We start from the raw sequence: 27313 nt of genomic DNA, 5'->3' as shown, positions 1-27313 counted from the left end.
CTTCCTGAGATGCGGTCTCACTCTGTTGCCTGGGCCAGAGTGCAGTGGTGTGATCATAGCTCACTGCAGCCTCTGTCTCCTGGGCTTAAGTGATCCTCCCACCTCAGCCTCCCAAAGTGCTAGGATTATAGGCGTGAGTCACCAAGCCTGCCATATTTGCCATATGTTTTATAATTAGAAAAAAACAATGAAAATAAGGCAGTATGATTTTTCTAAACACCTAAGTGTTAGAGAAAAGGCTTGGATCTCAGAACACCGTCTTTGATAGCCTGGCGCAGTCGCTCATGCCTGTAATCCCAGCATTTTGGGAGTCCGAGGCAGGCACATCACCTGAGGTCACAAATTCTAGACCAGACTGGCCAATATGGCAAAACTCTGTCTCTACTGAAAAACACAAAAATTAGCCAGGCATGGTGGTGCACACCTGTAGTCCCAGCCACTTGAGAGGCTGAGGCAGGAGAATTGCTTGACCCTGGGAGGTGGAGGTTGCAGGGAGACAAGATCACACCATTGCAATAACAGCTTGAGTAACAGAGCAAGACTCTGTCTAAAAATTTAAAAAAATAAAATACCCTCTTTGAGAACCTACCTAGGAAGAATTCTGAGATAAGTGAACTAGAGCTTCTGTGCTATTTGCCAGCCAGAGGGAGGTGACAGCCCATCTATCTGTCTTCATATTAATGGCAAATGCTTTTTAAAGATAAGGATAAAAGAAGTAGTCTTTTTTTGAGAGTCAAGAAACGTACTGGTTAAGAGCTCAACTAAAGGGCCATATTGTTTCCATCATTTACAAGTTGTTTGACCTTGGGAACTTGAGTTTATATCTTTGCATCTCAGTTTTTTATATCTACAAAAGGAGGACATGAATATTATGAATTGTACCTACCTTGTCTGACTGTTGTAAGAATAAGAGACAGAGAAACTAAAGTACTTGGGCTAGTGCTAATTAGCGATCACTGTTGCTACTGTTACCATTGTCATCATTATTATCTGTGGTTATTACAGAGGAGTTTAAACATTGTTATAAAAATGGATGCAAGCTATAAACTCAGGAATTTTTACTTAGGTTTTGCAATAAATTGCCTTTCAAATTATGTCCCATTAATAAAGAAGAATTGTGCTAAGAAAAGGGAAGGTTAATGGTGGTTTCTGGTATAGAATAATCTGTGAAACTCAGATTCTTGGAAAAGAATGTACCAATAATTTTGTTCAAGACTGACTCGATATATTGGAAAAAGGGAAGTTGGATATCTTGATGGTTTGTGGGATGCTGGCCTCCAAAACTATGGCTGGCTTACAAGAGAATGTAGTGATTTGCCTACTTTTTTATAACTTAGCTTTTAGCTGATGTGAGGCCAATGTTTCATTTGCCTAAGGTTTAGTAGAAAAATTACACAAAAATGTGGCTTACCACAATTATGGGATTTAGTCTGCAATTATCAAATTTCACATATATTAAGTGATTAGATACATATCATTTATATTTTAGCCTAAATTATATGTACTGGTTACTGAATTTTCATGTGTTTTTCATTCTGTAAAACTTCTTTTTAGGACATCTTACATTGAAAAGCGAATTAAATCACATTAGAACCAGATCTACTTTGTTTATGCATGTGTGTGTGTGCGCATGCACACACTCATGCAGGGAAAAAAAAAATATATATATATATGGTTTTGGGGAAATTGAAGAAATACTAGAAATTTAAAAGAACATTAAAAAATCAAGCATGGATTTATAAACCTTGGGCATTGTATAGAAAACAAACATAAGAAGACTTTGAAAGGAAGACCAAATAAGTCAGACTGGGTAGAGAGCATGGGATCAAAGGAATACCAGGTGGTGAGTTCCCTTTCTTTTTTTTTTTTTTTTGAGATGGAGTCTTGCTCTGTCACCTAGGCTGGAGTGCAGTGGCACAATCTCAGCTCACTACAACCTCCGCCTCTCAGGTTCAAGCCGCCGTTCTCCTGCCTCAGCCTCCTGAGTAGCTGGGATTACAGGCGCCTGCCACCACACATGGCTAATTTTTGTATTTTTAGTAGAGACAGGGTTTCACCGTGTTGTCCAGGCTGGTCTCAAACTCCTGACCTCAGGTGATCCAAAGTGCTGGGATGAGGATGTGAGGTATCCCAGACTTGGAGCTAAAGAGCCAGCAACCCAGAAATATCAACAGAGTCAAGCCCTAATAGAAGCCTGCTCTCTCTAGCCAAAAGATCAGGAAAGGGGCATCCTACGAGACAGAAAACTTTTATTCAACAACCATTCTACTCCAGCAATAGCACAGAAAAACGTGGCCTCACACCCCAAGGGTAGAAGGTTACACTTCTATTTTTGACGGGCTGTGTGTGATTAGGAGCTGAATCCTTCCTGATGGGTGATGTCAGAAAAGGCTAAGTGTAGAGCTAGCACTTTGCAGCCAGGCAATAAGGAGACTCCCTGCTTTTCCACATAGATTTACTGGAGACCACTTGAGGGAACTCAGGGCTTCCACCCCACCTTGCAGTAATGAAACACCCTCTTCCTCCCCACTGGTGTGGTATCAGATGAGGTTTACTGAAGAATCAGGATTTTTACCACCATCCAGTGGTAAAGAGCCCACCCTCTCCCTATGGATTCAGAGAGGTCAGTTTGGGAACAATAGTGAGATAGTCCTATCCCTCCCAGCCTAGCTGGTATCAGCAAAGAGAGTGAGGAGAGGAAAGAATCAGTGAACTTGAAAATAGAAGTTACCTAATCCGAACAACAGAGAGAAAATCAGCTAGGAGAAGAAAACAGGGCTTTGGGGGCATTTGGAACAATAACAAAAGATCTAATATTTGTTTCATTGGAGGAAGAGAAAGTGGATGGGAATGAAAAGAAAAACATTTGAAGAACTAATGTTAAAATTTTCTGAATTTGGCAAAAGAAATAAACCTACAGATTCAATAAGCTGGCTGAACCTAAGCAGAACCCAATGAAAACCACAGTAAGATACATTCATAATTAAACTTAGGAAAACTAAAACCAGAAAAATGTTGAAAGCAATGAGAAATGACACCCTACATATGTTAGTGAAACAAGTAAGATGACAGCATATTTGTCATCAGAAACAACAAAGGCTGAAAGGAAGTGGCATAGCATTTTTCTAGGGCTGAAAGAAAAGAAGAATTAACCCAGAATTCTACATCCAGTGAAAATATTCTTTAGGAATAAAGGGGAAATGAAAATATTCTTAGATGAAAGAAAACTAAGAAAATTTGTGGCTGGATGTGATGGCTCACACCTATAATCCCAGTACTTTGGGAGGCTGAGGCGAGCAGATCACCTGAGGTCAGAAGTTTGAGATCAGCCTGACCAATATGGTGAAACTGCATCTCTACTAAAAAGACAAAAATTAGCTGGGCCTAGTGGCATGACTTGTGGTCCCAACTACTCTGGAGGCTAAGACAGAACCTAGGAGGTGGAGGTTACAGTGAGCCAAGATCATACCACTGCACTTCAGCCTGGGCTACAGAGCAAGACTCTGTCTCAAAATAAATAAATAAATAAATAAAATAAAAATAAATTAAAAAAAAAAACAAAGCCAGAAAATTTATTGCCAGCAGGCCTGCTCTCAATAAATGGCTAAAGAATGTTCTCTAAACAAAAAGAGAGTTATAAAACAAAACCAAAATTCTAAACAAACAGTAACGATCAAGAAAATAGAAGAATGGAAAAAGTAAAACTATAGATAAATGAACTACTTTTCTTCACCTTTTGAGTTTTCTTTTTTCCCATTTTTGTTGAGATATAATTGATATCTCTTTAAGTTCTCCAAATTAGGTTTGGGTGTTGAAGCAACAATAGTACTGTTTAATGTTTCTACATGTGTGTAGAGAGAATATTTAAGATAATTTATTCTAAGTCAGGGAGGGTAAAAGAATATCAATGGAGATAAGGTTTATCTACTTCAGAGTGGTAAAATGATGACACCAGTAGATTATAAGATATATATAAAATATATTTATAAATAATATGTGTGCATATATATGTAACGTAGTACCTAAAGCAGCCACTTATAATTATACAAAGGAGATATACTCAACAGTACTGTAGATAAATAAAAATAGATTCTAAAATATTCATGTAACCCACAGAAAGACCTGAAGAATAAAACAGAGTAAAGAAAAACAGCAAAAAGAAAATTACAAACAAAATGGAAGACTTAAGCCCTAACATATCAATAACTACATTTAATAAAGTGAACTAAATACAGCAATTTAAAAGATGGGAAATGACAAAGTGAATTAAAGCCATGACCTAATTATGTGCTATCTATGACAGATTATTTCAAATAAAACAATATAAGTATGTTGAAAATAAAGGATGGAAAAATATATCTTGTAAATGTTAATCAAAAGGAAACAAGAGTTGACATATTAATGTCAGATACAATAGGAAAATCTCCAACCAATTAGAAGCAAACTAAACAGCATACTTTTAAATAACCTATGGGTCAAAGAGGAAGTCTCAAGGGAAATTAAAGATAAGTAGATAAATTGAACTGAATAAAATGTAAATACAGCACATCAAGATAGGTGGGACACAGCCAAGGCAGTAATAACAGGTAAATTTGTAGCACTAAACATATATATGAGAAAAGAAGGAAAGACTCAAATCAACAATCCAAACTCCCAATGCAAGAACCTGGAAAGAGAAGAATATATTAAACTCAAAATAAACAGATAGAAGGAAACAATAATGGTAAGGGCAGAAATGAATGAAATCAAGACCAGAAAAACAGTAGACAAAAAAATCAATGAAAGAAATAGCCAATTCTTCAAACGGATTTAAAAAACTGAAGAACCTCTCATAAGATTGACAAAGAAAAAATGAGAGAAGACACACAAATTGTCAATTTTAGGAATTAAATAAGGAATCATTATGGGCCCTAAAGTTCGTCAAGAAAATAAGGGATGGAGAGTCCTCCTCTTTAAAAGGCATCTCTGAGAGAAAGGCAGCAGCCCCAGTCAGGGGCTTATAGATAAAACTTCCATCTCCCTGGGACAGAGCACTGAGGGGAAAGGACGGCTGTGGGCACAGCTTTAGCAGACTTAAATGTTCCTGCCTGCTGGCCCTGAAGAGAGCAGTGGACCTCCCAGCACAGCGCTCAAGCTCTGCTAAGGGTCATACTGCCTCCTTAAGTGGGTCCCTGACCCCCACGCCTCCTGATGGGGAGATACCTCCCAGCAGGGGTTGACAGACACCTCATACAGGAGAGATCCAGCTGGCATCTGGCAGGTTGCCCCTCTGAGACAAAGCTTCCTGAGGAAGGAGCAGTCAGCAATCTTTGCTGTTCTATAGCCTTTGCTGGTGATACCCAGGCAAACAGGGTCTGGAGTGAACCTCCAGCAAACTCCAACAGACCTGAAGAAGAGGGGCCTGACTATTAGAAGGAAAACTAACAAGTGAGAAACAATGGCATCAACATCAATAAAAAAGATCACCACTCAAAAAGCCCATCCTAAGGTGACCAACATCAAAGACCAAAGGTAGACAAATTCATGAAGAGAAGGAAAAACCAGCACAAGAAGGCTGAAAATTCCAAAAACCAGAATGCCTCTTCTCCTCCAAAGGATCACAACTTTGCCAACAAAAGACTAAAACTGGACGGAGAATGAGTTTGATTAATTGACAGAAGTAGGCTTCAGAAGATGGGTAATAAACTCCTCTGAGCTAAAGGAGCATGTGCTTACTCAGTGCAAGGAAGCTAAGAACCTTGATAAAAGGTTACAGGTACTGCTAACTAGAATAACCAGTTTAGAGAAGAATGTAAATGACCCAATGGAGCTGAAAAACACAACATAAGAACTTTGTGAAGCATACACAAATGTCAATAGCCAAATCGATCAAGCAGAAGAAAGGATATCAGAGATTGAAGATCAACTTAAAGAAATGAAGCGTGAAGACAAGATTAGAGAAGAAAGAATGAAAAGGAATGAACAAAGCCTCCTAGAAATACAAGACTATGTGAAGATACCAAACCTACATTTCATTGGTGTTCCTGAAAGTGAGGGGGGAATGGAACCAAGTTAGAAAATACACTTCAGGATATATCCAGGAGAACTTCCCCAACCTAGCAACACAGGACAGCATTCAAATTCAGCAAATACAGAGAATACCAGAAGATACTCCTTGAGAAGAACAACTTCAAGACACATAATCATAAGATTCCCCAAGGTTGAAATGAAGATAAAATTGTTAAGGGCAGCTGGAGAGAAAGGTCGGGTTACCTACAAAGGAAAGCCCATCAGACTAACAGTGGATCTCTTTGCAGAAACCCTGCAAGTCAGAAAAGAGTGGGGGCCAACCTTCAACCTTCTTAAAGAAAAGAATTTTCAACCCAGAATGTCATATCCAGCCAAACTAAACATCATAAGTGAAGGAGAAATAAAATCCATTACATACAAGCAAAATGCTGAGGGATTTTGTCACCACCAGTCCTGCCTTACAAGAGCTCCTGAAAAAACCGCTAACTATGGAAAGGAAAAACCAGTGCCAGCCACTGCAAAAACATACAAAAATGTAAAGACCATCAACACTATGAAGAAACTACGTCAACTAATGTGCAAAATAACCAGCTAGCATCATAATGACAGGATCAAATCTACACATAACAATATTAACCTTAAATGTAAACAGGATAAATGCCCCAATTAAAAGACACAGACAATCAAATTGGATAAAGAGTCAAGACCCATTGGTGTGCTGGGTTCAGGAGACCCATCTCACATGCAAAGATATACATAGGTTCAAAATAAAGAGATAGAGGAATATTTACCAAGCAAATGGAAAGCAAAAGCAAAAAAAAAAAGCAGGGGTTGCAGTCTTAGTCTCTGATAAAACAGATTTTAAATCAATAAGATCAAAAAAGACAAAGAAGGGCATTACATAATTGTAAAGGAATCGATGCGACAAGAAAAGCTAGCTGTCCTAAATATATATGCACCCAATACAGTAGCACCCAGATTCACAAAGCAAGTTCTTAGAGACCTACAAACAGACTTAGACTCCCACACAATAATAGTAGAAGACTTTAACACCCCACTGTCAATGTTAGATCAACGATACAGAAAATTAACGAGGATAGAGGATATTCAGGAGTTGAACTCAGCTGTGGACCAAGCAGATCTAATAGACATCTACAGAACTTCCCACCCCAAATCAACAGAATATATATTCTTCTTAGCACTACATAGCGCTTATTCTAAAATTGACCACATAATTGGAAGTAAAACACTCCTCAGAAAATGCCAAAGAATGGAAATCATAACAAAAAGTCTCTCAGACCACAGTGCAATCAAATTGGAACTCAGGATTAAGAAACTCACTCAAAACCGCACAACTACATAAAAACTGAACAACCTGCTCCTGAATGACTACTGGGTAAATAATGAAATTAAGGCAGAAATAAGTAAGTTTTTTGAAACCAATGAGAACAAAGACACAATGTACCAGCATGTCTGGGACACAGCTAAAGCAGTGTTTAGAGGGAAATTTATAGCAACTAAATGCCCACAGGAGAAAGTAGGAAAGATCTAAAATCAACACCCTTACATGACAATTAAAAGAACTAGACAAGTGAGAGCAAACAAATTCAAAAGCTAGCAGAAGACAAGAAATAACTAAGATCAGAGCAGAACTGAAGGAGATAGAGACACAAAAAGCCCTCAAAAAAAAAAAAATCAATAAATCCAGGAGCTGGTTTTTTGAAAAGATTTGTAAAACAGACCAATAGCCAGAGTAATAAAGAAGAAAAAGAGAGAATAATCAAATAGACACAATAGAAAGTGATAAAGGGAATATCACCATTGATCCCACAGAAATACAAAGTACCATCAGAGAATACTATACACATTTCTATGCATTAAACTAGAAAATCTAGAAGAAATGGATAAATTCCTGGACACATACACCCTCCCAAGACCCGTAAGAAGTTAAATCCCTGAACAGACCAATAACAAGTTCTGAAATTGAGGCAGTAATTAATAACATACCTACCAAATAAAAAAAAAAAGCCCAGGACCAGACGGATTCACAGCCGAATTTACCAGATGTACAAAGAGTAGCTGGTACCATTCCTTCTAAAAGTATTCCAAGCAGTAGAAAAAGAGGGACTCCTCCCTAACTCATTTTATGAGGCCAGAATCATCCTAGTACCAAAACTTGGCAGAGACACAACAACAAAAAATTTCAGGCCAATATCCCTGATGAACGTTGACGTGAAAACCCTCAGTAAAATACTGGGAAACTGAATCCAGCAGCACATCAAAAACTTATTCATCACGATCAAGTCGGCTTCATCCCTGGGCTGCAAGGCTGCTTCAACATACACAAACCAATAAACAAAATCCATCACATAAACAGAACCAATGACAAAAAACACATAATTATCTCAATAGATGCAGAAAAGACTTTTGATAAAATTTAACACTTAAACAAATTTGCAAGAAAAAAACAACCCCATCAAAAAGTGGGCGAAGGATATGAACAGATACTTCTCAAAAGAAGACATTTATGTGCCAACAAATGTATGAAAAAAGCTGATTATCACTGGTCATTAGAGAAATGCAAATCAAAGCCACAGTGAGATACCATCTTATGCCAGTTAAAAGCATAAGATTTAAAGGCGATCATTAAAAAGTCAGGAAACAAAGATGCTGGAGAGGATATGGAGAAATAGGAAAGCTTTTACACTGTTGCTGGGAGTGTAAATCAGTTCAACCATTGTTGAAGACAGTGTGTTGATTCCTCAACTATCTAGAACTAGAGATACCATTTGACCCAGCAATGCCATTACTGGGTATAAACCCAAAGGATTATAAATCATTCTACTATAAAGACACATGCACATGTGTGTTTATTGCAGCACTATTCACAATAGCAAAGACTTGGAACCAACCCAAATGCCCATCAGTCATGGACTGGACAAAGAAAATGTGCATACAGACACCGGGGAATACTATGCAGGCATAAAAAGGATGAGTTCATATCATTTGCAGGGATGTGGATGAATCCGGAAACCATCATTCTGAGCAAACTAACACAGGAACAGAAAACAAAACACAGCATGTTTTCACTTATAAGTGGGAATTGAACAATGAGAACACATGGACCCAGGGAAGGGAACATAACACATCAGGGCCTATCAGGGAGTGGGAGGCTAGGGGAGAAATAGCATTAGGGAGAATTATCTAATGTTGATGAGTTGATGGGTGCAGCAAACCACCATGGCACGTGTATGCCTATGTAACAAACCTGCGTGTTCTGCACATGTATCCCACAACTTAATTATAATAAAAAAGAAATAAGAAATAAGTAATGCAAGTAGTATTTCCAGGCTTAAATGAGGAATTACTCATCTCAAAAGAAAGTTAATAAGGGACGAATTTATAATTTTAAGAATTCCTGAAAAAGAAATAATGAAAGAGTAATACTATTTCTACATTACCTCTTTCAGAAAATAAGAGGAATAACACTGCAGTTATTTTTATGAAGTTAATATTACCTTGATACCAAAACTAAGCAGAGTACAAAAAAGGCATAGATGCAAAAATCTTTACCAAAATATTACTAAGCAGTAATCAGCAACATAGACTCTTCCCATGACCAAGTGGGAATTGTTCTAGGGATGCAAGGCTGGCTCAGTATTCAAATAAATCAGTCAACGTAACCCACTATGTTAACAGGCTAAAGAATAAATGCTTATATTAATTGATGTAGAAAAAGCATTTGAAAAATTCAGCACTCTCTTCACATTAAGATTTCTTAGAAAAATAAGAATAAAGGGAAATTTCTTTGACTTGATAAAGAGCATCTACATAAAAACCTATGGCCAGCATTATACTTAATGGTGAAAAGATGAAATGCCTTCCCTACAAGTCTGAAAACAAGCCAAAGATGTCAGCTGTCCCAACTCTTTTTTTTTTTTCTTGAGACAAGATCTCGCTCTTGTTGTCCAGGCAGCAGTACAGTGGTGTGAACACAGCTCACTGCAGCCTTGACTCTCTGAGCTCAGGTGATCCTCCCACCTAAGCCTCCTGAGTAGCTGGGACTACAGGTACATGCCACTATGCCTAGCTAATTTTTGTAGTTTTTATATAGACAAGGTTTCTCTATTTTTCCTGGGCTGGTCTTTCTTTAACTCCTGGACTCAAGAAATCTACCCTCCTCAGCCACCCAAAGTGCTGAGCTGTTCCTACTCTTATTCAACATCATGCTGAAAGTTCAAATCAGGGTTATGATTCAAGATAAAGAAGTAAAAGCCATACAGATTGGAAAGGAAGAAATGAAACTACTCCTGTTTGCAGATTACATGGTTATCTATGTAGAAAATCATGAGAAATGTACCAAGAAAATTTTATAGTAACTGAGTTAGGCAAGGTTGCAAGATAAAAGTTAAGCATATAAATAGCAGTTGGATTCTATGTTCATGGATTGGAAGAGTCAATATTGTTAAAATGTCCATACTACCCAAAGGAGTCTACACATTCAGTGCTATCCCTATCAATATACAAAGACATTCCTCACACGTATATAAAAAAAAAATTCTAAAATTTATATGGAACCACAAAAGACCCAGAATAGCCAAATATTTTGAGTAAAAAGAGTAAAACTGGAGGGATCACATTACCTGACTTCAAATTATACTACAGAGCTATAGCAACCAAAATAGCACAGTACTGGCATAAAAGCAGACACGGACCGATGGAACAGAGTAGAAAACCCAGAAACAAATTCATACATCTACAGGAACTCATTTTAGACAAAGATGCCAAGAATACACATTGGGGAAAGGACAGTCTCTTCAAGAAATGGCACTGGGAAGACTGGATATCCATATGCAGACAGGTTAAACTAGCCCTATCTCTCTCCATATACAAAATTCAAATCAAAATGGATTAAAGGCGTAAATCTAAGACCTCAAACTATGAAACTGCTAAAAGAAAAAATGGGGTAAACTCTCTAGGATATGGGAGTGGGCAAGATTTCTTGAGTAATACCCCATAACCACAGGCAACCAAAGCAAAATGAACAAATGGGCTCACATCAAGTTAGCTTCTGCACAGAACAGGAAACCAAGTGAGGAGACAACCCACAGCATGGGGGAAAATATTTGCAAACTGTCCATCCGACAGGGATTAATAACAAGAATATATAGGGAGCCCAAACAACTCTATAGAAAAATCTAGTAATCTGATTGAAAAATGGGAGAATGATCTGAGTAGACATTTCTCACAAGAAGCCTACAGATAGCAGATAGATATTGGAAAAGGTGCTCCACATCACTGATCATCAGAGAAATGCAAATCAAAACTACAATGGGATATCATCTTACCCCACTTAAAATGGGTTTTATCCAAAAGACCGGCAATAACAAATGCTGGTAAGGATATGGAGGAAAGGAAACGCTCTTTTTTTTTTTTTTTTTTTTTTTTTTTTTTTGAGACGGAGTTTCGCTCTTGTTACCCAGGCTGGAGTGCAATGGCGCGATCTCGGCTCACCGCAACCTCCGCCTCCTGGGTTCAAGCAATTCTCCTGCTTCAGCCTCCCGAGTAGCTGGGACTACAGGCGTGCGCCACCATGCCCAGCTAATTTTTGTATTTTTTAGTAGAGACGGGGTTTCACCTTGTTGACCAGGTTGGTCTCGATCTCTTGACCTCGTGATCCACCCGCCTCAGCCTCCCAAAGTGCTGGGATTATAGGCGTGAGCCACCGCGCCCGGCTAGGAAACGCTCTTACACTGTTGGTGGGAATATAGATTAGTACAGCCACTATGGGAAACATTTTTTCCTCCACACACACACACACACACACACACACACACACACAAAAAGACACACAAACAAAAACTGAAAATAGAGCTATCACATGATCTAGCAACCCACTGCTAGGTATATACCCCAAAGGAAGGAAATCAGTATGTTGAAGAGATATCTGCACTCCCATGTTTATTGCTGCACTATTCGCTATAGTCATGATTTGGAAACAACCTAAGTGTCCATCAGCAGATAAATGGATAAAGAAAATGGAGTCCATATACTCAATGGACTACTGTTCTGCCATAAAAAAGAATGAGATCCAGTCATTTACAACAACATGGATGGAACTGGAGGTCATTATGTTAAGTGAAATAAGCCAGGCACATAAAGGCACGCTTTACATATTCTCACTTATTTGTAGAAGCTAAAAATTAAAACAGTTGAACTCATGGAGATAGAATAGAATGTTGGTTACCAGAGGCTGGGAAGGGTGGTTGGGTGGCAGTAAGGCGGAAGTGGAGATGGTTAATGACTACAAAAAAGTAGAAAGAATGAATAAGTAAGATCTAGCATTTAATAGCTTAGCAGTGTGACTATAGTCAATAATAATGTAAATGTACATTTAAAAATAACTAAATAAATATAATTGGATTGTTTCTGACACAAAGAATAAATGCTTGAGGGAAATGGTCACTCCATTTACCCTGATGGGATCATTACACATTGTATGCCTGTGTCCATGTCTTCTACATCTCATAAATATATGCACCTATTATGTACCCACAAAAACTTAAAGTTTAATAATAAAAATTGTGTATATCTACATACTACCAATGAACACTTGGACACTAAAATCAAAAATAAAATATAATTTAAAGTTGCTCAAAAAAATAACACAGTTGTCAATCTAACTAAACATATATTGGATCTAAAATGCTAATGGAAGAGGTCAAAGAAGTTCCTTATAAATGGAGAGACATACTCTATTCATGGACAGACAGGAAGACTCAGAATTGATAGAGATGTTAGTCCTCCCCAGATGGATATACAAGTTTAATATAATTTCTATGAAAATCTCAGTCTTTTTGTAGATACAGACAAGTTTATTCTAAAATATAAATGGAAAGGCAAAGGAAATAGAATAACTAAAACAATTATGAAAAGGAAGAATGAAGTGATAGTAATTAGTCTGCTTGATATCAAATGTGCTAATTTACATTATTGTGGCTTTATTATATAGTCAAAATAATAAAGACTGTGTGGTGTTGGTGAAGGAATAGAATCATAATTTAATGGGACAGAAGATAGAACCCAGAAATAGATCCACAAGTGTGCCCAACTGATTTCTGACAAAAGCAATTCAATTTGAAAGCAGTCCAATGGAGGGAAGATAGCCTTTTCAGTAAATGATCCAGGAGCAAGTGGACAACCAGAGGTATGCAACCTAACCTCAACCTGAACCCCACACTTTATACAAAAATATTAAACCCAAATAAATCAGAGACTGAAATGGAAAACATAAATCAATAAAACCCTTAGGGAAACAAAAAACCAGAAAATTTTCCAAATATAGAGCTAGGCAAAGAGACATCAAAGCAAGATCCCTAAAAAAGAAAAAATGATAAATTTGACACCATCAAAATGAAAATTGTTCTGTTTGCGAAAAAGCCTGATAGAAGATGAAAGAACAAACTACGGAGAAAACATTTGCAGACCCTGTATCTGAAAAAGGACTGGTATGTAGAATATACAAATGACCCTCAAAACTCCGGAGTGAAAAAAAAAAGCAAACCATTCAGTTAGAATGTGAACTAAAGACAGGGACAGAGGGACAGATGTTTTCACTGAAAAGGGTATATAGATGGCAGATATGCACATAAAAAAAAGGTCAGCCCCGTTAGCTCTAGGGAAATTGAAATGAAAACCACAATGAGATGTCATTCGCCTATTAAGATGACTAAAGTAAAAAATGATGACAACACTAAGTGATGGTAAAATTTAAGTGAAACTGGATCTCTTATCCATTGCTGGTGGGATTGTCTGGCATTCTAGAAAATGGTTCCTATGGCAGAACGAAAAAAAAAAAAAAAGAAAATGGTTCCTAAGAAACTAAACATGCAGCTCATACCATCCGGCAGTGGTACACAGAGAAGTGAACAATTCACACAAAAGCATGTACATGAATGTTTATAGCAAATCTGTCCAACTAGCCAAAAACTAGAAATGATCCAGATGTCTTTGAGTGGTTAGACAGGCTGTGATACATTCATTCCATGGAATACTACTCAGCAACAGAAAGAATTGATTATTGACATATATAACAATCTTGATGAGAATTATGCTGAGTGAAACAGTCAGTCATAAAGTATCACATACAGTAATTTCATTTATATAACATTCTTTTAAAAATTATTTTTATTTTATTTTGAGACAACGTCTCACTCTGTCATCCAGCCTATAGTGCAATGGCACAATCTCTACTCACTGCATCCTCTGCCTCCTGGGCTCAGGTGATCCTCCTACCTCAGCCTCTTGAGTAGCTTGGATCACAGGCGCACACCACCACACCTGGCTAGCCCACCACCATACCTGGCTAATTTTCTTTGTATTTTTTGTAGAGATGGCATTTTACCACATTGTCCAGGCTGGTCTCGAACTCCTGAGCTCAAGTGATCCGCCTGCCTTGGCCTTCCGAACAGAGTGCTGGGGTTACAAGCAGTACTGTGCCCAGCCCTATATAACCTTCTTAAAATGACAAAATTATAGAAATAGAGGACAGATTCATAGTTACCAGGGATTAAGAAAAGGATTGGGGGGAATGATTGGAAGGGAACCAGGTATGACTATACAAGGGCAACCTGAGGGACCCTTGTGCTGATGAAAATGTTTGTATCTTGACTGTATCAAGTTATCGTGGTGTACTATAGTTTTGCAGGATGTTATCATTGATAAGATATTGGTAAAGGGTTCATGGGATCTCTCTGTTCTTTTAACTGCATGTGAATCTACGTTATTGACATATATAACAATCTTGTTGAAAATTATGCTGAATGAAAAACCGTAATAAAAACACAGTTTTTTTCTTAATCATGCATCATCTCCTCCCCAGCAATGATCATTGTTACTATCTTACTGTGTAGGAATAGTGCAGACTATGGCTTCTACTGCAAAACTCTCTGGGTTTAGTTCCCAGTTCTGTGATGTCTCAGCAGAGTGTCCTTAGGCAAATTGCTTTCCCTTTCTATTATCAGTTTTCTCATTTTTAATACAGGGAGCAATAATTTTAATGCTAATAATACTTCTCTCATAGTGTTATTGTAAGTATTAAATAAATTTTAACATGTAAAAGAACAGATTCTGGCAGTCATATGTGTTCACATAAGTAGCATCGGTGGTGGTGATGGTGGTGCTTGCTGTATTACCTTTTGTTATTTTTCTTTTAACACAGTTGCCATGATGTGTATACATTCGCACATTCTGTTTTTCTCTTAAGCCACATATTTTTTTTTAACAATTAATAAGATTGGAATCAAGAATAAAGAACTTTGGTAACCCCTCTGCCCTGCCAACTCCCAAATTTACAACTGAAATGTCACAGTTGAAAAAAGTTATAAGTTACTGCCTAAAGTTAATTTTTTTTTAAATTTCTTGCTTTCATGTCTAGTTTTTAGCCAAAACTACTGGACTGGAGTTGTTTGCCCCACCCACTTAGCTGCATGGTGTCCTGGGGGTTCAAGCAGATCTTTGTCCCAGCCACTGCTTTGGGAAGCACAAAGGCTGCATGCTTACAGCCATTCTGGTGACATTTCTAACATGATTGAATGGCGATATCTTTGGGAATGTGTCTCTACGCAATCAGATCTGCAGAGCCCCAGTCACCATCTGTTGAAATACTTCATCTAGAATTGAACTATACTCCTTAGAAGGCAGTTGAGTGACATGTTTAGCCTCTCCATTTCAAGGCTTTGGGTTTTCTAATTCTCCAAAATGAAAAAAATAAAATAAAACAGAGCCCGGATTCTATTTATGACAAGTAATTTGGGGCTGCCTTCTTTATGTCCAAAGCATAATTTAGGACACTGTGATTACACTGAATTAGTAGTTTTGAGTCATTTATGTGAATTAAGGTAGTTTCATGCTGTCATGAGAATTCTTGTGTAATATAATGAGTGAAATAGCAGCCCTCTTTGTGAGTTTCACCATCCAAGATTCAAATCAGAGATAAATTTAAAATAAATTGAAGTTTTCTCTGTGGCAAATGCAAAGACTAAAATAATCTAGACGAGGGTAGGTAGTATAGGCAAGGGGTATCATTTGTAACTCGTATATCAAGATAAAACTGTTACTACTTTTTAAGCTTTGAGTAATTGAATAATCACATATTAGGTAAGTAAAAAGCCTACCCAAGACCTTCCCCAAGCCATTTATAATCTAAACTCAGGCTTTCTTTTGGTTTGGATTTGCTGTTGGAAAGTATCTTTGCTGTGGTTAAGGAAGAAATACTCAAGAGTGTGTAACTCTGTCTTTGGCCTCCTTGCTTTTTTTTTTAAACAAATTTCTTATTTTTGTTTCTGGATTGCAGCCATAACACAAAAACAACATCTTGGTTAGACCCTCGGTGCCTGAACAAGCAGCAGAAGCCTCTGGAAGAGTGTGAAGATGATGGTAAGGGGCCAGACAGGTCTTGGGTTAAGTGAATTGGGGGCAGTGTTCACATGTGCAAATTTTAAAGAGTTATAGCCAGGTCAGTCGGGTCTTAGATTGAGTTTTTAAAAGGTAATTCAATTTCTGCTAAATGGATTTTCATTTACAAAAGCAGGAGGAAAGTCAGAATTGTTTCAAGAGAGCAATTTGCTTACACATAAAGACAGATGCATACTAATATCTCCATTAGAAGCAGAACAGTCAGAAACTATTCAAATGAAGATACATCCTCTGTCTTCAGGACGTTAGAGAAAATTTTAGACATTCTCTAGGAATGCAGAAACCAAAGATGCTCTGGTTACTCACACATTATCAACCTTAGCCCTATCTTATAAAAGTCTTAGGGGGAAAGGTTGGGAGTTTTTCTTGAACTCTACATATTTCATAACTCTTTTACTTCCCTAGACTTGGAGGTAGGGGAAGCAGATCTAGACATGTTTGAGAATCTCTGTGTAACTTACAGTATACCCACAATATATGATAAGTGTATTCTTTTGAGACAGAGTTTCAAGTGTTACGTAGAGCACCATTCTCTCTATTAATCTTGGAAACGAACTAACTGGCTGTAAGAGCTTTTGTTGAAAAAGTTCATTTCAAGGCTTTGGGTTTTGTAATTACTTCTCCAAAATGAAAAAAATAAAGTAAAACAGAGCTAGTGTATCCCCTTTTCATTACACAGACATCTATACCAAGTTCTACCAAAATTATTTTTTGATGTGGAAGAATGAAAAGGGAAATGGTTCGGTTTGCTTTGCTTTGCTACTCATTATTCAGTTCTGGTATGTGAATTGGTAGTATAATTATTAAATATGTATTTTACTGTAAGATAACAGAACTTTACTAATTTGTCCTATAGTGAAGAATTGTTGTATATGTAAACTTGAAGATTTTTTGAAAATGCAAGGCAGTTTTTAAAAGTGTAATACTGTCAAAACTTTGTACTTCATGATCCTGCTATTATACGTGGTTTGCAGATTACATTAAATGACATAGAATATTGTGTCGGTATTTATCTGAGTTACTTCAAATGGAAATACAAGTCCTTCTAACTTAGAAGACATGACCAGTAATCTTGTTTTATTTTGGTTGCTTTGTTTCATTCCTGAAGAAGGAATGGAACAGGTTCAGTCAGCTCTGATATTTTGCATGCTTGCGAGAGAATGGACTGTGCAGATTGTTTTAGTATTCTGTTGAACATATGATACTTGTTGAGTATCCCTGATCCCAAAATTCGAGTCCATAATGCTCCAAAATTGGCAGGCACAGTGTGGCTCACACCTATAATCCCAGAACTTTGGGATGCTGAGGCGGGAGGATCACTTGAGCCCAGTAGTTCGAGACCAGCCTGGGCAACATGGTGAGACCTTGAGTCTACAAATAATAAAACAAAAATTAGCTGGGCATGTTGGCATATGCCTGTGGTCCCAGCTACTTGGGAGGCTGAGGCAGAAGGATCACCTGAGCCCAAGAGGTCGAAGTTGCAGAGAACTATGATTGTGCTACTACACTCCAGCCTGGGTAACAGAGAGAGACCCTGTCTTAGAAGAAATGAACAAAACAGCAACATGCTCCAAAATCCAAAACTTTTTGAGTATTACCATGAAGCTCAAAGGAAATTCTCACTGGAGCATTTTGGAGCTTGTTTTTTCGGATTAGGGATGATGAGCCAGTAAATATATTACACAAGTATCTCCAAATCTGAAAATATGCAAAATTTGAAACCTTTTTGATTCTGACCATTTTGAATAAGGACTACTCAACCTGCACATAAATAACTAGTTTTCAAAGATCAGAACATAAAACACATTCAATCCTAAAACTTCGTGGAACAATAATTTATTATTTGATGACCTATGATTTTGAAAGCAATTTAGGCACTCATTACCATAGGATTTTTAATGTCAATATCCTTTTTGCAATTATTCTGGGAATGTATAAAATTGCCTGTTAATATAATTTTATAAATCATAGAATACTGCAATAGATTTTACTGAGAAAAACTCTATGTGGAGTAAAAGTATTGAGTGGAATTAACATTTTGTTACCAAATCTAGTAATTTTTAATTCTTAAAATTCTTTTGTGTAAGTGTTATTTCCTTTGGAATAAGAATGTATTCATATCAAATGCAGTTAGTTTAGTAATTATCTCTTTAATATTAGAATTCACATATTCTGTTTCTAGTAGAAATTCTATGTATATCTATGTGCTTGTACACACAAACAGTATAAACATATAATCAGATTATAAGTATCGGTTTGTATTTTCTGTTGCCAGTTAACGCAAATTACCTTGTTATTGTGTTTATATTATAACACAAAGCAGAAAAACATATTGGTTGCAAATATTGTCCCTGTATTTGTTTCTGTTCTCTGTTAGTGAATGACACCTTCTGTCATTGCTGTGTCTGATTCAGTTAGCAGCCCTCAACCTTGCCTTTGAACTCCAGGCCAATATTTTAATCCACTTGATTGATAATGTCAGCTGGTTGTCTCAGAGACTTCAGACTCAGTCATATTAAAACCAAACTGATGATCTTTCCCCCCAAATCTGGTCCTCTTTAAATGTTTCCTGTCTCCATTCGTGGTAAATTTATGCATACTCAAAATTCCCCCTTGATCTGTCACTTTTCTTCACACCTATTTCTAACTTGCGAACCAGCTGAATTCACTTGGCATCCTAAATATCCCTGGGATCCATTCACAGTTTTTTTCACCACATCTACCATTTTCATCTGGGGTCATGCCTATCTCCCATACAGATTCTTTTCACTCTCCTTTTTATGTTACACTCGGAGCAATCTTTTAAAATGTAAATATGATTATGTTATCGCTGACAACCTCCAGAGTCTGCTTAGGAAATGCCAGGTCCATAGCTTGCTTCTCTGAGCCCTATGTGGTCAGCCTCTCTAAATTTTCTCACACTATTTCTCTGCTTTCTGCTCTTCATCCCTACTAGTCCTCATTGAGTTCCTGCCTCATGTCAATTAAATGTACATATTTCTCTCTTAGGATACTCTTATATTTCACAATAGTTATTGAATACTTTCTATATGTCAGGTGCATCCTAGGTATTTCAAATGCGTCAATGATATAACAGACATTAAACTTTGCATATCCTTCAGGTTGTACTTCAGGGAATTTTTCCTTCACTTTGCCCCCAAAGATATGATTAGGTTACTCATGTAGCTTACTCTATTGAGAACTTATCATGGTTTTATTTTTCATTTTATTTGTGTGAGCTTTGGATTTGTCCCCTGTTCTGGAAAACTGGAGGAGGGTGTGTGTGTGTGTGTGTTGTGTGCGCGTGCGTGCGCACGTGTGTGTGTGTTTGAGCTGGAGTCTCTCCTGTGTTATGCAGGCTGGAATGCAGTGGCACTATCTCGGCTCACTGACACCTCTGCCTCCCCATTCAAGCGATTCTCCTGCCTCAGCCTCTCAAGTAGCTGTGATCACTGATCACAGGCAAGCGCCACCACGCCTGACTAATTTTTTTGTATTTTTAGTAGAATCGAGGTTTCACCATGTTGGCCAGGCTGGTCTCGAACTCCTGACCTCAGGTGATCCACCCACCTTGGCCTCCCAAAGGGCTGGAATTAGAGGTGTGAGCCACTGCACCTGGACCCTGATTGTGTTCATTTTGACATGTCTGTCACCTAGCACAGTGGCACATCATAGGTCTTGATAAGTAACTACTGAAGAAGTGAACAAATGATCCCAAAGACATTAGACAATATCCAAATGGGCATTTTCACAGATGACTTTGTGTAAATCAGATTCTCCTTTTAAGAAAAGATGTCAATCAAAACTTACTGTTGGCAGTGGGATCATTTTTAAGTCAAGAGTTTACAAGGTGTCTAGGCCCATGTTGGTTATTTAGGTCATTCATTCTTTGATTGGTTCATTCATTCATTCATCAAGAAATATTTAGTACATAACATGCAGAAAGCTACACTGGGCACTGAACCTATGGTGGTGGTGAAAACAGGCTTCATCCTTGTGTTTGTGAAGCTTATAGGAGCCACTTGCCCTGTAGCTGGGGAAATATTATGTATGAAATGATTTTTGTGTGCTCTCCTGTGTTTTCTTCTCAGTAATAATAAAATCTTTTACTGACACAAGAGGATGTCAAGAATGGAAAGGATTTTGACTTGTTTTGCTCACTGAAATTTTTGAGGACATTTTAATTCTAATATTTATGAGCTGCTTGACTTAGAGTGCATGTGCGTGTGTGCATGTGTGCGTATGTGTTCCCAAAACCAGTAAAACGCTTTTTCCCAACACTCCTTCAGAGAAGCTTTCAAGACTTGCTTCCTTGATGTATTTCATCTTGACGTAATTCATCTTTCTAGCTCCTTTTTGAAAGACATCAAACTTAGCTCATTATACAGCCTGCATTCTCAGTTTGACCTCACCTTCCATTTTTCAAGCAGCACTGTTAGTTGTAAGTTAAATAATGCTATAATTGTGAGTATAATTGCCTTACTGATTAGAGGATTATTGAAGGATTAAAAGGACTGATATTGAAAGGTCTAACAGCTTTGTTTACTCTCAATAAGGTCCATAATAAGTGACTTCCCACTTAAGAACATTGAAACCGAAAAGGTATTTGTCATCTTTTACAACCAATCAAATTCTATTTTGACATGCAAGGAAATGAGCCATATAATTATTTTGCCAATATCAGCTCTTCCTGGTTTGTAATTTACACTGAGGTTGTGAGTTCACTAGCCAAGCCAATGAAATAAGCCACAATGCAGGTAAGGACGAAATAGAGTGATGTGTTTGCTGCTGTTTTCCTGAGGAGATTTCCTTTCTTGGTGCTGGTGTCTGAATTTTGCTTTCTCTCTTTTCTGTCTCATCCCTGCTATTCCTTTGGAGAAGAAGGGGTACACACCGAGGAGCTGGACAGTGAACTAGGTAAACCTTCCCTGCCTGCTGCTGCTGCATGACACGTGCATGACATGGCCTGCATGGTTTTTTCCCAGTGAATTGCTTAATCCCTCTGTTTCTTTAGTTTGCACTCCTCCAATTATGATTTCCTTTCTAGCTTGTCCAGGAAAGGTCAGTCTTACAACCTCCATGTCTGACTGCAGGCATCACGCAGAGTTGTAATACATTATGTTTACAAAGAAAATGTCTGAGTGAACTGAGAGTTAGCAAATTAGTGATAGGTAGTCTTGTAAATTGAGGATTGGGAAACAACCAAAGAGATGCTTGCTGTGTTCCTTGAACTTTCGTGTAACCTGTCTCAGTCTTATTTCTTTATTGGTTTAGTGTGGATGGTTATTTGAGTAATACAAAAATGCCAAGCAGAACAAACAAAAATCCATGAGACTAATTTAAGGAGCATTATAGGAGCACTTGCAATAAAAGAAGGTCACTGAGGAATTGAATAGTTAAGTCTTAGGATCATGTTGTTATTACGTCACAGACCACATGTTGTTGACCTTGCCATTATAGTGAGTGGTGGTTTATATAGTGATGCAGCATCTATATGTACTGTTTTTCTTAGAGTTGTGTCAGTGTAAATCAAGTCTTCACTACTCTACTATTCTTCTTTAGGAATAATTTATATTAGCAATGATGCCAAATTCTTGTTTCTTTGCTGTTGGAATATATTGAATTATGTTCCCTATTAAGTTCAGTGCTTTATGTTTAATCTTGAACAATATTAAAATTAGTTTGCATTCCATCTGATACATTTGCTGATGGATAGATAGGAAAGTATAAATTTCAGCTAAATTGCAGATGAAAGCCTCAACTGATTGAAGATTCTTTAGCAATTGAAGATTGTTTAAGTAGAAGATTGTTTAACATCAATATGAGTGGAACTGTACTAATATTATTGAATCTGCCTGGCATTTTTGAGATTGCCTCAAGACCTGAAAATATAAATCTATTTAATACATTACTTTCATTTGGTTTTCTTTATTTTTGTTACACAGATAATCAGTCATGGTTGGCTAGAGTTATGATAGAATAGATCCAAGTTCTGTTTTTCTTAATGTTTGTAACATATTCTGTTGTAATTGATACATATGACAATGGTTGATAACTGTGATCTGTTTTTAAAGATGTTTAATAAGTTGTCTTTGTGGTCATTGTGAGAGGAACGACTTGAGGTTCACCCTGAGTAATAGAACAATTTGAAACTAATTTGATTGAAAAAAGAATTTGTCAATCCAATGATATTAGATAAAATAATTGAAAGAGACAGAACTAGGTTTTCTAGACACAAAATGAATGTCCTAATCATTTGTTCAGCCAATTTCAGCCACTCTTGCTCCCATTGTGAGAGATCACTCTGCTGTCGGCTGCAGCCAGTGGAGATGGCACAGCTGTGTACAGGGGCACAACCTTATTTGCTTCTCTGGAAATTTGAATTTGAAATTTTCCAGGAATGAAGTTTCCGCATTTTACCCACATGTAACTGTGATATTGTGGAACTTTTTTATGCTGTTAAAGACTCTAAACATTAGTTCCCTTGGCTTTCTCTGGGTTCAGATCAAGCTGCCTGGCTCCCTAATTTACTGGCTATGCAACCTTAGACAACCTATTCACTTTCTTTTAGCTTCCTTTTCCTTATCCATAAAGAGGGGCCAAAAGAGGAGCCCCCATGGTGCTTATGAGGTGACTTAATGAGAGCATGTTTTAGTATTTGTCCCTGTGATCAGCACATGCTGTTGGCTATTTGCAGTTGTGTTATTTATTACCTAATTCCCTCTTCTTGGACTTTTCAATACTTCCTTATGGTACTTTTTTCCATTAACACGGCGTAAGGGAGGAATGTGTTCTATACTACAGAAATGGCCCAAATGTGTTCTTGTAGGTAGGGCAGAGATAAAACCTTTGATTTTTGTCTGCACATATTCACTGTGTAAAGAGTAGCACACGTGCACACACACTGTTTTCTATCGCATTCACTCCAGATTCTGTTGACAAGCTCACTGCTCATTTTCTTAATAAGAGGGTCCTAATTTCAAACAATAGCAACTGTCAGGTTTTCAGTGAACAATGCAATTCCAGATGTGACAAGGAAACCCTTTTTGTAATCTGCCTCTGAGAGGCGTGGGTGTTTGGCTTGGGTGTTGGACACAGATCATTTGATTATAGAGTTGTCATTTCTGAACTCTGTTGTTTGAGCTGGGTCAGTTGCTCCATTATGTACTTTGGTTTGCAGAATTTATCACGTCCTCTGCAGACATCTCCCCAGAATTAAAAAGCACCTGCAGAACCTGCTTTTGGAATTACAGGGTATTTGTGTGGTGAAACCAACTATGGGAGATAGAGCCAAGAAAATAAACGCTCCTCCCAACCAAAACTAAGTCACAGTTTTGAAATGTATCTCTGATTTTGAACATGATTTTCAATCTATACACAGACAAATCTCTTTTGAAAAGAACTTAGAAACTTTAAGTGCTCAATATTTGCTCTGTGGAGACAAAATAGTGCAGCATGAGGTTTTCAGAGGCAGGAGTAGCAAGTACACAGGCCACAGATATCTGTCTTACTCCTTTTGTGCTTTCCTGGAACAGCTGCCATTTCTTGGGCACTTTCTATGTGCCAGGAACCATGCTAAGTGTTTAGAAGTATCCTCATTTAATCCACTGTTGACTTTTGAGGCAAACCCAGAAGAAAGATGTGGTTCAGAGATATTAAGTAAGTAGCCCAAGGCCACAGAGAGTAGTAGAGATAAATGAAAGAACTAAGGATCAGTCTTATATCTGGGCAATGCCAAAAGGGTCTCAGCCACCTCAGATCTCTGTGATAGGCTGTGCAGTCTAATTTGCTCTGACTGTCATTAGTCATAGGAGATTGCTTTTTTAAGTCTTTAGAGTGTTTGCTTAAAAAATTATAGTATCATTATTTTCTGGAATCAAATATTTTATGCCTTCTTCAGATTTTTTAGAACGAAATGGCAACTTTTGGGACAAACATCTTCCTATTTAAAATCAATGACCCATTTCTATTTTAAGCATTAGGAGACTAATTTCTATGATTAAGTTAATCACCACATTGGAAGTGAGAAACTGTCTTTTCAATTTCTGAAGTTTGCTCATCTGTTCCAAAAGATGTGTTTAAACTGACAAATGTCCAGAGATGCCAGTTGACTGGCCCCATTTTTTCAACTCTAGAATATTAAGTTGTTGACTAGGAACCAGGAAGGAAGTCACAGGTACCTTCTTTTTTAGTACTCTCCTCAGACCTCCATCAAAGCACATGCCAGGAGGCTGAATTTTCTGCTTAGATGATGCGTTTGCATCATCTTTGTGTCCCTGGTGCCAGCACACCCTGAGGCAAACAGTAGGCATTCAACAAATGTTTGTCAAATTAATAAGTGAGTAACTTGAATTCTTAATATTTCCCTAGTTTTATCTAAAGATAATCAGACCACATATTTCAGGTTGCAGATTTTGAAAAGAGATGTTATTTCTGTAAAACTTAATGTGGTCCCCTCACACCCACCCACCATTCTGCCCTATACAAATGTATGACTGTGCAACAATTTGCATTTTTTTAATCTTTGAGTTCTCAACTCTTTGGAAATATTTTCCTGGTTCATTTTCATTTAAATGGTAATTTCCAGATTTGTAAGGGGAAAGCATTTCCCAGGCATTTAATTTGCATCGGTCCGCAAGACTCGGTATATAAAAATGCCAAGTTATATCAACATCTGCAAATTGGACCTGTCTTGCATTTTAGCAGCTTATGTCTCCTACAAGTCAAAGACTTCTTTAAAACCTGCTAAATGTTTTTTTTTTTTTAATTTAGAAGAAAGGGGGGAAACCTGTCTCTTTGTTTGCAAACAAGTAACATGTGGAGCAAAAACCATGAAATTACTGTCTCTTGATGTGCAGCCAAATCTGAACAAAACATAAACTTTGAGTAATTAGTCTGTATGTGTTTACGTGCATGTGCATGCCTCCACCTCAGTCTGGAACTGTGTGTGGCATATGTAAACCTTCTGCCCTGATGACATGATCATTATTTAAATTAGAGACCACATGATTCCTTCAATTAAACAAAAATCTATTTCAAATATTTCAAGTTTGTAGTATTCTATCCAAGTTGGTCTTAAAAGCTACTTCTAGGACTAATTATTCACTTTAGAGTGTGGTATTACATAAGTTTGCCTTGACTATATATATCAGGTTAGCTTTAAAATTAAGTTGAATAATTGTTGCTCTGCCTGAAAGGATTGTTTAATGACAAAAAAAAACCACAACCTAGTTGCTTCTTGCACCAAGAAAATAACACGGTGCGGTGGGCCTTTCCACAACAGATTCTTGTTCAATCAGAACTATTACCTTTTTAATAGAGTTTTGACCTTTGATATGAAACCTTAGGAAGTTCTGTATGATTGAATTTTCAGAAAGGCACATACATCTCCCAGTGCCACTTTATCACCACATTTAAAGGAATAAAATTGTCTACCTTAGCTAGTGAGCTCTCAGCCATCAGGAGCTCTGTGACTGCTTTCATAGGTAAGTGCTGGGAAAGATGGGCCAGCCCAAAGATAGCAATTGAGTGATAGATGTGTGCAGTTCAAAAATGCAACTCCATTTTTATTAGGAACAAGGAGAAAATAAGAAGCAGATTTTATTTTATTTCAAGGAGAGCAAAGCAGCACTGTTGTATTGGAAATGAAAAGAAACATTAATTTTCATCCAGTTTTGCTTGTGTAATAAGATGGCCTGAAACAAAACGAGAAAACCGTAAACATTTAAGATAGGAACTAGGCATTCAAAGCAAGTTTAACCTATATTTTCATTAAAATCTAATTTAATAGTGATTTAGAATAAAGGCATCTGGGACTGCATTTTATTAAGTTTTATTGTCTTGCATAAAATACCAATAGATAAAGAATTGCTCTTCATATAGAAAAATACACTGATAAAATAATATACTTTTTTTGTTGTTAGGATACACAGTTTTAATTGGATTTAACGCATTCTTATGAGTCTTTCTCTTTTTGCCTAACTCAATTGTTGAAAATACTCAGACTCTTCAAGAATATGCTCTTCTTGCTCTAAATGTTCTTCTGTTTTTCAGAACTGCCTGCTGGTTGGGAAAAGATTGAAGACCCTGTCTATGGTATCTACTATGTAGAGTAAGTGCGCATTCACAATCCACACGTTAGTTTATACCTCTCTATAATTATTTACATTTGTGTTAAATACAGCTTGCTGTTATTATAAGGTACAAACCACATAACAATATTAATTTTATGATGAAAATATGTATGCATATTTTAATGAATGGGAGAATATTCAGTAAATCTGAAAATAGCAAATCATATTAATAAATTCACATGGGCAGGATTCATGGCTTTTGTTTACCACTGCATCACAAAGGCCTAACATGGTCCTGGCATATGGCAGGTACTTAATGAGTATTAGTTGAATGAATGAATGAGAAAAGCAAGGATTCAGTAGACCAGATGAAGAGGGATTATTTATCTTCACAAGGAGTATCTGATTTGTCTACTTTTTGCTCTGCCCAGATCTGAACTCCTTAGCAGTTACTTCTTTATTCATTCATACATTCTAAAAGGTTCAGGCAAATCTTAATAATTTATGAAATGTTGCCAGGATTGAGGAGGAAATGGAAAACTAGCCTAAGCTGCAGACCTTGTGTGTTTATTTCTCTCTTGCCTGGGTCTCGTTTCCCATTTTTAAAAGTCTGAAAACCTCGTGACTTTTTTATTGTGTGCCTTATTCTAGCATTGGGCTCCCACTTTTTCCTTTGATCGGAACTATTAATTAATAGGATGATACTAAAAGAAACCCAAAGGTTAGGACATTGAAAAAAAATAAAGCTTTATATT

General features: G+C 37.3%; 1 protein-coding gene across 14 annotated transcripts in view; it reads left to right on the top strand.

Annotated features, from left to right (window-relative positions):
• The window catches only part of MAGI1 (membrane associated guanylate kinase, WW and PDZ domain containing 1), a 677859-nt gene that overhangs the window by 561166 nt on the left and 89380 nt on the right, over positions 1-27313 (top strand). For 12 of the 14 annotated variants that reach the window (XM_012469458.2, XM_012469472.2, XM_012469429.2 and 9 more), the window contains exons 6-8: positions 16364-16446; positions 21367-21402; positions 26539-26596. In XM_012469458.2, coding sequence (XP_012324881.1) covers positions 16364-16446; positions 21367-21402; positions 26539-26596 — 177 coding nt within the window. Of the gene's footprint in view, positions 1-16363; positions 16447-21363; positions 21403-26538; positions 26597-27313 lie in introns of all 14 variants that reach the window. The other 2 variants (XM_064367314.1, XM_012469488.2) reach the window with 2 other exon arrangements.

The sequence above is a fragment of the Aotus nancymaae genome, unplaced genomic scaffold, assembly GCF_030222135.1.
Source record: "Aotus nancymaae isolate 86718 unplaced genomic scaffold, 86718_ANA_hifiasm-v0.15.2.pri h1tg000067l, whole genome shotgun sequence".
Classification (NCBI taxonomy): Eukaryota; Metazoa; Chordata; class Mammalia; order Primates; family Aotidae; genus Aotus; species Aotus nancymaae.
Note: the sequence above shows the minus strand (reverse complement) of the source record. Positions and strands in the feature narration are given on the sequence as shown.